This window comes from Cryptotermes secundus, unplaced genomic scaffold, assembly GCF_002891405.2.
Source record: "Cryptotermes secundus unplaced genomic scaffold, Csec_1.0 scaffold11, whole genome shotgun sequence".
Classification (NCBI taxonomy): domain Eukaryota; kingdom Metazoa; phylum Arthropoda; class Insecta; order Blattodea; family Kalotermitidae; genus Cryptotermes; species Cryptotermes secundus.
In genome coordinates this window covers 561,907-572,562 of record NW_019739208.1, presented here as the reverse complement: position 1 = coordinate 572,562, position 10,656 = coordinate 561,907, and the positions used below count along the sequence as shown (strand labels likewise).

Here is a 10,656-nt window from a genome sequence, read left to right as displayed (position 1 = left end):
CTGGGCATGTACAGAGAATGGATAAGGAGCGTATCCCAAAGAAAATATTATACAGTACAATAGGTGGTAGGAGACGTGCGGGGAAACCAAGAACTAGATGGATTGATGTGGTGGAAGAAGATGCAAAGAAGTTAATGGGCGTAAGGAACTGGAAGAGAGCAGCGCAGGATAGAGAGGAATGGAGGGGCTTGATAAGGGAGGCCAAGGCCCAACAATGGGCTATTGCGCTACAGAAGAAGAAGAGGAAGAAGAAGAAGGAGGAGGAGGAGAAGGAGGAAGGGAAGAAGAAGAAGAAGAGGAAGAAGGAGAAGGAGGAGGAGGAGGAGGAGGAGAAGGAGAAGAAGAAGAAGAAGAAGAAGAAGAATCTCCTGACACAGTACTAGACTTCAGATTTTGAAATACTTTGGCATGATAGATATTTCTCTGAACTGAATTAAAGTATATGGATCTAACAAAAGCAGCATTTTCTAAATTTAGTACATTTTCTGTTATCCATGTATTTCTACATAAGACAATTTAACAAATATTATCATCCTGAAGCTTGCTTCTTTTCGTGTGAAATTAACATTCAATAGGCATCATAACTTTCATAATAAATTCAGACCTCTTCATTCGTACTAATAATGTTCTTTGTACTCACTTTGGATGTCAGCCATGAAGATATCTCTTACTGCCATGAATTCTTCTTCAGGCGCCATGTTTGCATTGCCAAAGCTGTCATTTTCAGGCCATACTTCCCTAGAATATAACAAAATCAACTGAAATGTTCAAATGGTAATCAAAAGAAGAGTAAAAATAAGCAACAGATTATAATAAAGTGTGCATGCTATCCATAATGTATGACATTTGGGAAAGACTATACAAAACGACAAGACAAGATGAAGGGGATACAGATCAACCAATTTTTCTCATTACCAAATCAAACTAGCTATGGGGCTCTCCCAAAAGTTTCTGCTGGTTTCTTGCTTGGATCTTCAATAAAATGTGGGAACTGTTTACAGGATATACGGGAAATTAAATTATGGATCAATATGGCTGAAAATCAGAATTTCCAGACAGCTTTTAGCGCAAATCTCACACATTCAGTTTTAAGACAGATGAAGAGACATAACAGCCATATAAGGTACTCTCTTATACCGCACAAAGGACACAAAAACATAAGAGGGCAAAGAAAATAAAGAGTAACCAATATTTAAGATTTCGTCAGCTGGGCCAGTTCCTTATGGAACCAAATGACTTTTATGACGCACCATAAATAAAGTCCTACATTTCTTTCGAAGTGTAGGATTAATAAAGGGTTAATTCAAAGGGAAAGCACAATAGTTAATTGAAGGTCACAGTGCAAGGGTCAGATTTTATGGCCCACCCCTTATACACATACTAAGAAGTGGCCTCCGGTAACGTTCCCACCTCATGACTCAAGGTACGGGGTTCAAACCCAGCGGAAGTCGTGGAATTTTTAAGGGCGAAAAAATTCAGGGAAAAAGTCTTCTGGGAGGGACTTTAAGCCGTGTGTCCCATGTCGTAGATTTACGGCACGTAAAAGATCCTCATGTCTCTAGACCTCTGAGCAAAATTAGGCAATGTTTCCCACCCAAGTAGTTTCCAATTCCTCCAGTAGATGGGGAAGTATCGGGGACTGTCAGAGAGGTGGCCAACCTCGCTGGTAGAACAGGGCTGATAGCGAGCACCAGTACTGGAAGGGCATGGCGACTAGTAGAATAATTACAGGGGGACGCACAATAGATCAACAACTGGTCGCAGTGCATGGGGAAACCCACCCCCTCCAAAATAATAATAAATACACATACTAATACTACTACTAAGAGTAACCAAAGTTAATGGCTAGTTTCCATGGTTACTTACAAAATTTTACCTCACATCTTTATTTCACTTTCAATATAAATACTTGGAAGGCTATAATTTTTACATATATAATAGCTCTGAATCTTCAGAAAAGTTACGCCTTCCTTCTGATATTTTAGTTACGTCTAACAATATGAATCAAAATTACTTTTACAATGTTCTCATTTTAAATAAGCTATGACTTGTGGAAACATTGGTCCCTCATTCCATTCCAAACAGTTGCATTTAATCAAGTGTACCTTGAAGCACGCAGCAGACCAATTGCTTCTTCGAACTGTTGATTACGAAGTAATGTCTGAATCTTATGCATGGCATCAACCCTAGAAATAAACATATACACTACAGTAAAATGCACCTTTCAATATGTTGTTTCATCTTACTTACTTGTAATTTATTTAAAACTGCTCTCATTAACTCTGAGAATACAGTATTCAATCAGTGGGAGACAAAAAAATAATGAATTTGAAAGGATGTGAAACTCATCGTGGTCCAGTTCTAGGCAATAATGTGGAAATTCCATGCAGACACTGAGAAAAGCCACGAAAACCCACAATCAGAATAGCTGATATAACAACCAAGATTCAAACCAGGCACCTCCCAAATTCAATTCAGGATTGTTACTGCCTGACACAGTCACTCAGCTTCCTTTTTAGCTAACAAAAAGAGTCAAAATACTCATCCTCAATTCTATGTGGTAATAGGTTCATGTAAATAAAGACTGGACAACAATACTGTGACCAAAATAGGAACTTTGTCACTTCAGGTTGTTGCTTGAATGAAACTTTCATAAAGAACAGATATTTTTCATAACAGGCAAAATGCATAAATATAACAGTTAACTATCTTGTATTTAAGCATCCTGTTGCATTACTATATTTAACTGTTTACATACAATTTTCCGTCAATAATGTAACTATCTATTTTCACATCTGTATCTGTTATTAACAAAACATGTTCTATACATATATATATATATACATACATACACACACACACACATTGCTTAGACAAGTGGATGACGCCCCTTATGGGGTGGGAATTAGGAGTTTTTACATAATTTAAAATTTTAACGATATTTAGTCGATTTTAAATGGAATGAACTGTAAGATATAATATTTAAAAGTTGAGAGAAATTGTAATATTTTAATTATGAAATGTCCAGTTATGCATGTGTGGAATGGACATTATCCAGTGCAGTGTAGCAGGTTTGGCATAATGGAACACCTGAGGATGGCCGTATGGGGGCCGAAAAATGTTGTGTTAATAGCGGAAACAAATGTGGAAATAGACAGTTGCATTATTGATGGAAAATTGTATGTAAACAGTTGAATAGCAGTTAACTGCTGAAATATAACGAATATCTGCCTCTCACTTCTGCTCATCCATGTCCTTATCAGAAGCTGCGTCAAAAGGAACTATATCACTAGGAATATTCGCATCATTCTGAAACACAGCAGAAATCTGTGGTCCAAGTTCATCCCACAGTTCTTCAGGACTTCTTGTTGCTCCTTGTTCCCTTGGAGTTGATTCTAAAATACAGAAAAAAGTAAGACATAACATGTACTTGGAACATTACATTTTAAATCATGATGCATGTGTTACACTTCACTTTAGGAAAAACAAAGTAGGCACATGTAAACACCAGACAATTTTAGCTAGAATGAAATCTGAGCTTTGCCTTACATGTCACTTCAAATTGATCTCTGAACATTTCATTATTTTTATGAACTAAGCCTGGGAAAGTGTGCCCCTGGTGTATATCTCCAACAGCTGTCCCTTTTATATTACCACTACAGACCAACACAGGTACATGTGAAATCCACATTATGTTTTGATACCGTTCCATGAATACATAAAGAGTGGGTTAAATCTCTAAGCATTAATGTCAGAGATCATTTTTGCACATCACTCACTTTACTTAAATGGAAACAAGCCTTCATATCCATGGGATAATCAGTTGGATGGAATGGACTTCAGGAGTTCTCTGGCTGGGAATCGAATCAGGTCACTCAGCCTGCAGACACTTAGTTAGTTAGTTAGTTAGTTAGTTATTGGAGAGGGTGGGTTTCCCCATGCACTGAGACCTGTATTGGTCCATTGTGCTTCCCTCTATGATTTCTACCAGTCTCTATATCCTACCGGTACTGGTGCTTACCATCAGTCCCGCCCAGCCAGCGAGACCGGCTCTACTAGCTGAGAGGTATCTATAATGCTTCCCCCATCTACCAGAGGTATTAGAGACTGCTGTTGGGCGGGAAACGTCCGTTAATTTGGCTGTGACCTCCTTTGGAGATATGAGGTTCTTTTACGTGCCGTAAAGCTACGACACGGGACCCACGGCTTAAAGTCCTTCCCGGAGGACTTGTTCCCTGAATTTTTCCGCCCTTAAAAATTCGACGACCTCCGCCGGGTATTTGAACCCGCGTACTACGAGTCATGAGGTGGGAACGTTACCTCTAGACTACGGAGGCCGCTTCTGCAGACACTTACTTTACTGATGGTGGTGTCCCAGCAAATACTGTGATAATAAATCAGATATGTTGCCAAGTTCTTTATTTGTTGTTGATCACTAAATGTACTTATAAATTAACTTGAAATTCAAGTATAAGCCCTGATTGGCTAATATGAATCAAAAGGTTTGTTATGCTAGGAATTCTGTAATTAAGTCTCAAATTAAATTTCAAAAGCCCCCTCCCCTCAACCTCACAAAATCTGAAGTATTAGGTAAAAGTAGTAGTCTAAACTCTTCAATATTAATGAATATCACAGTTCATTAATACATTTTTGAGTAAGGATCTCCTATATTAAATTTACTAAGAAACAAATTCAGGCACAATAGAGATTCTACCTAATTACATCACAATCCATCAAATCACAGTTGATGTTGATATATTGGGTTTTTGGAATTTATCCATCGTCCTGGTTTTTAAGATATCAGTGTGTTATACACCATCGTCAGAATCCTATAGTAACCACAGTTGATGTGTTTCAAAAATATGGACAAAAAAAAAGGTAAAATAATAAGTATTGCATCTGCAGGAAAGTTCTGAACTTTATGAGTGTATACACATCTGCAGAACATGTGGTTTCATTCTAATACTTACTTTTGGTCTTGCGCTTCCTAGAAACAGTGTGTCTTTGAACAACAATGCTACGATTTGTACAGAAATGTTCCAGCAATTTCATAAAGATGTGCGCTGTTTCTATGAGGTCCTTCAAGTATGACCTGCAATGAAGAACATGCCCATGTTACTATATAACACTGAAATAAGTGTTACTGAAAATCAAGTTTGGAAAACAGTGAACTTGGTAAGAAACTGGTACAGCTGTGACAGAAATACAGTTCCTTCTGTGTTGAAAACAGTGGACCGCCTCTGTGGTCTAGCAGTCAGTTCCTGGCTACAGATCCAGAGGTCCTGGGTTAGATTCCCAGCGCTACCAGATTTTCTGAGAAGTAGTGGGTCTGGAACGGGGTCCACTGAACCTTGTGAGGATAATTGAGGAGCTACTTGAATGGAAAAGTAGCGGCTCCAGCCTAGAAAACCGAAATTAACTGCCGTGGGGATTTGTTGCGCTGACCAAGCGACACTCTATCTGCTAAAGTTGGCACTAACTTTGTCAACAAATGGTGGTCGCTCAGTTGGCAGAGTTCACTTGCAGACTAAAGCTACAGAGTTTGTTTCTTTTTGGTGAAAACAGTGACAAAGTGACAGGTGCAAAACCTCATTTCCTCGACAACTATAAGTACAGAATAACCACGCCAGATTTCATAAGACTCAAATTAATGGTTTAGAACAAGTTCTGAGAAGAACTAATCATCTAGAAAAGTAGCTCAAATCAGGCTACAGTCGCTTCCTTCCACATTCTTTCCAATTTATTATTCACTAACCATCCCACTAATTGATGCTAGTGAGCTACTGACAGCAATGTTAAATAAATTATAAATAAATAAAGAAAATGGAACCTCACTTTGTGAACTTTGTTTCATCAAAATTGAGAAGTAATGTCAGAATAAGCTCCCGATATTCCACTACATAGAAAATGTTACTTTTGATGACTTTTGAAGATTCCCGTATCATCGAGTTGTCAGATTTGTCCATGGCTGTCAATGTCATCAGTAATTCCTGTAACAGAATGGAAAAATACATATGCTGGAATTTAGGTTTTCATCATGGTTGCAGCACCATAAGAGTAAGCCAATTAGAAGCATACACTATATCTATGAAATACCAGGATTTTTCTGAAATTTATGGCATTACAATTCAGAAAACCTACTCTTAAAAAACATGTTTTAAATTACAGAATAATTCTTAACACTGTCCAGTGTGATTCAGTTTGTAGATATTTATTGCTTTTACATGTTTCAGTCAGCTGACCATCTTCAGAAGGTATAACATCAACATGTTCAGGAACTGCTATTACAAAGTTCTTAGTATTAAAAAAAAATAATAATAAAAAAAAGCTATCCCTGTAAGAGGCCGTGAAGGCCCATAGAGTTGTGAGACATTGAGGTTCCCACATTATCTAGACAATCGGCTCAAAGATGGCAGTAAGGATGTCAGCCTGTATGTACTTTGTAATAGTAGTTCCTAAACATGTTGATCTTATGCCTTCTGAAGATGGTCAGCTGACTGAAACATGTAAAGGCAATAAATATCTACAAACTGAATCACACTGGACGATATTAACAATTACTCTATAATTTAGTTTACTAGTGCGATGCACCAGAATAAATATAGTTAAAAAACGTGTTTTATTTATACAAAATATACATGATATAATATAAACAAAATGACCGCCTCTGTGGTCTAGTGGTCAGAGTTCCTGGCTACAGATCCAGAGGCCCTGGGTTCGATTCTGGGCGCTACCAGATTTTCTGAGAACTAGTGGGTCTGGAATGAGGTTCACCCAGCCTCGTGAGGATAATTGAGGGGCTACTTGAATGGAAAAGTTGCGGCTCCAACCTAGAAAACCGAAATTAATGGCTGTGGGGGTTCATTGCACTAAAGTTGGCACTAGCTTCACTGACAAGCGGCGGTCACTCAGTTAGTATAGTTCACTTGCAGACTAAAACCACGGAGTTTTGTTTGTTTAAATACAGGGTGTCCCAGGAGGAATGGACCAAACTTCGGGAGGGTGTTCCTTATGTTAAAGTATGCCGATATAACCCAAAACACCTATGTCCAAAGTTGAACGGTTACGGAGATAATGGCCAGAGAAGTGTCAAATTTTGACCGGTGTTACACACTTGTTGATTACAAAATACATATTAAAACTGGCAGGAATATGTGGATTCTGTAATGTTAATAATGTACGTAACATCAAACTAACTTGTGAGTGACGGAAAGCCATAAAATTGAAGTACGAAATACTCGCTCGCCATGTCATAATTGTCCTTAGGTTTCCAAGCACTATACATGACACATGACTGGCGAGCGATGACGTAATATGGCTGCGCTATAACCCGACCACATAACTGTAAACGTACATTCACAGGAAATCTCTTTTGGAATTTCGTTTCCATTATCTCATGTGGATTATTATGGAACCACGTATGCACATTTCGTAAATTATTTACACCATCCAGGGTAAAAGACGCCTCATCACTGAATAAAATGACGCTTAACAGTTCGGGATGAACTTTTTATCCAGTGGCACAAATCCATACGCTGTGCATGGTCGCCTGGTTCCAGATGTTGTACCATTTGATCATGGTAAGAATAACTCTTCATGATGTAAAGTTTGCCACACCTGAATACGTGATACGCCGATGCGAGAGGCGATTCTACGAGTGATAGACGCGGACTTCACTGAACAATATCAAGAATGTGCTCTCGTGTGTCTATCATTCGTACATCCTGCCTTTCAGAGTGCACAGAAACACTTGCAAGAGAACCAGTATCACGCAATGTCTGGTGAATTCGCGTAAATACACTTCGAGATGGAATCCTTCGATCGGGAAAACGCCTTTGGTATTCTTCAACAGCAGCACGTGCATTGCGACCGCAAAATCCACACACAAAATGCATATCACAATATTCCACGTGTGAAAACACAAGAGGCATTTCAGCAACTCATCACACAACTAATTTACCACCCATTCACGACCCCGCCGCAACGTAATCTGTAGGCTCTGGTAGGTTGCGCATGAGATCACGGCTAGTGTGACATCACCACACTCAAGTACAAACAGATAACAGTCACAGCTGACTGTCCACAGTGCGTGGACCTGCAAGAAGACCACACTTTTCTCGGGCCATTATCTCCGTAACCGTTCAACTTTGGACATAGGTGTTTTGGGTTATATCGGCATACTTTAACATAAGGAACACCCTCCCGAAGTTTGGTCCATTCCTCCTGGGACACCCTGCATAAACAAACAAAATGTAAGAACTTAACAAAGTCTCTATTTAGTGTACATGGTGAAACCAGCAAGAATTGTATACATAATTTTGTCTTCCAGTTCTGTCCATAAATTTTAAAATGCAGGATCTATAATAAATTTGATACATACAAGCTCCATGTTTGTACCTTAAAAATTAATATATAATTTCAAGCAGTTGCCATATTGTCATTTCCCATTCTCCAACATCTGTATGCTGTTTGAAGATTTATTCTGACATTAGATTTCATGACTTTACATTAGATGCTGTTACTCCCATCTCAGAAGTCTGCAAGAATACCACTTTAGCAATACTGTTGGTAGAAAATTAAAAGCATAAGAGTTGAAGCAATCTCTGATGTTGTACCTTCATACGAGTTTAATAATAACTGTCAACTGGTTCCAAAGTTATTAATAAAAAAACATGACAACAGAGGAACACTATGATAAACTATGCTCAAAACCATTTAAGAAGAAATAACATAAAACAAAAACAAGACTGAGATGTTGTATACAGAGCTACCAGTAGCATTCTTTGAAGTTTATTAAGCTTATTCAAAAATAGGAACAATTAAATATAAATTAATGATTCCCATATCAAATTTCAACAAAATCCATTGAAGACTTTATGGGATATGTGAAAAAAAGATATCACTTATGGCCTTAGTTCTAGATGCATATGGGTGAAAATCAGAACTGTAGGACAACTTTTTGTGGAAGTCTTACATATTGAATTTCAACAATATCCAACAAATAATTTATGGACACATGGAAAAATCCATTTATTACCTTGTTTAAAATACACTTTTTCATAGACCAATATGAATCAAAGCTGGGATTGCCTGACAATTTCAATTAAAGTCTACAACACCAAAATTTTAAGAAAATCTGACAATTTAAGAGCTGAGATAAGGCCACAGGCAGACAAGACTCAAACATGAAGTTTTCTTTTTCACTTTATAAATATGCCTACAAATTAGATTATTATTTTACAGCCTCAAAGATATGTTTACCTTATGTTTTCCTTTACCAATGACAAACATCTTTACCTGATATGCTTTAAGAGCAAGATGCATCCTTCGTGACCACAGCAGCATTTTCTTCTTGTCTGACATTAATGCATCATAACAATTCTCCATCTGTGTCTGAACATAATGGAATGTTTGTACCGACATTGTTTCACTGCAAGAGTTACGTAATATAACAGAACATTAATTAACACATTCAAAGGTAGAGACAATATAATATGGTTCTTGTTCCTAAGTGATACTCTGTAACATGAACCATTTAATATTATCAAGCAATTAAGCATCTAAAAGCAACAACCCACTATGAAAGGGGAACAAGGACAAGAGAGCAGGTACGGGAAACTCTGTCAATAAAGGGTCAATTTATGTATACAAGGGGATCAGAAGCTTGAAATATGTCTGTAGTATACTCCATAAACTTACAATTTCATGCACCTTTGACATAAATGTAAATAAATTTTGAATTAATAGCTTAAGTCAAGGGAGATAAGCATATGACAAAACATACCTGACAAATTTAACCTGAAATTTGTAATTTCTATTGAATTCCATGAAAAACTTCATGGCCCATAAGTAGTATGACTCATCATTAGCCTGAGCCTTCGCTCGAACAAGTCCATCCTAAGAACAAAGCACAGCTGTTCTGAAACATCTGTAGTACGGGTATTCCATAACCAATTAACATACTGTTTATGTGAATGCATACCTCTCCAGTCATATATACAGTTTGAGCACAAATGAGTTTTACACCTTCAGAAATTTACTACAAAGCAATGGGGCGAGATATAACACCTGAACTTACATTAAACTACTACTTGTCATCGAGTATTGGAATGTACTATTTTCACTGAAAAGAATTTTCAGGAAATTGGATGAATAACCAGTGGAGCTTGACTGGTCCTTGCACCATGACCATCAGTGATATATATATACAGGCACTTACCTTCACATGGTACATCAGTGTGTTATATGCTCCATTTAGAAACTCCACACAAAACTCCTTCAGGAATAGTCGGATACTAAAAGCAGATCGTCGTTGTAACTCTTCATCTCTCATAGGAAGACGATTCTTTGGTCTCCTCTGCTTTGTCTATAACAACATAAAAATAAATATAATTAGGTGTAGATTTGTGCATAAGTTGATAAAACAGAAGCAACGGCCACTGGCAATGTTCATGTGACCTAAAATGGATTAAAGCCAATTAGTCACAACAATAACAAAATCTTCCATAATTTAAAAAACCAAGAACGTTTATTAGAAAAACAACATTCCATTTTAAGAGAGAACAAGATTCAGTTCCACAATCAGAATGTCAAAATATTGTTACATGCATGGAATAAAATCCTTCCCAAGAAGCTGACAGTATCTCAGCTGGTTAA

General features: G+C 37.6%; 1 protein-coding gene across 1 annotated transcript in view; it reads right to left on the bottom strand.

Annotated features, from left to right (window-relative positions):
* The window catches only part of LOC111871645 (protein timeless homolog), an 89,470-nt gene extending 79,108 nt beyond the window's left edge, over window positions 1-10,362 (bottom strand). Inside the window, exons 1-8 of the mRNA XM_023864881.2 lie at window positions 10,220-10,362; window positions 9,785-9,897; window positions 9,298-9,430; window positions 5,836-5,990; window positions 4,971-5,092; window positions 3,239-3,395; window positions 2,106-2,186; window positions 641-738 (exon numbers count right to left, since the gene is read on the bottom strand). Of these exons, the coding sequence (XP_023720649.1) occupies window positions 641-738; window positions 2,106-2,186; window positions 3,239-3,395; window positions 4,971-5,092; window positions 5,836-5,990; window positions 9,298-9,430; window positions 9,785-9,897; window positions 10,220-10,333 (973 nt within the window). The 5' untranslated portion in view covers window positions 10,334-10,362. The remainder of the gene's footprint in view (window positions 1-640; window positions 739-2,105; window positions 2,187-3,238; window positions 3,396-4,970; window positions 5,093-5,835; window positions 5,991-9,297; window positions 9,431-9,784; window positions 9,898-10,219) is intronic.
* Window positions 10,363-10,656: the final 294 nt, after the last annotated feature.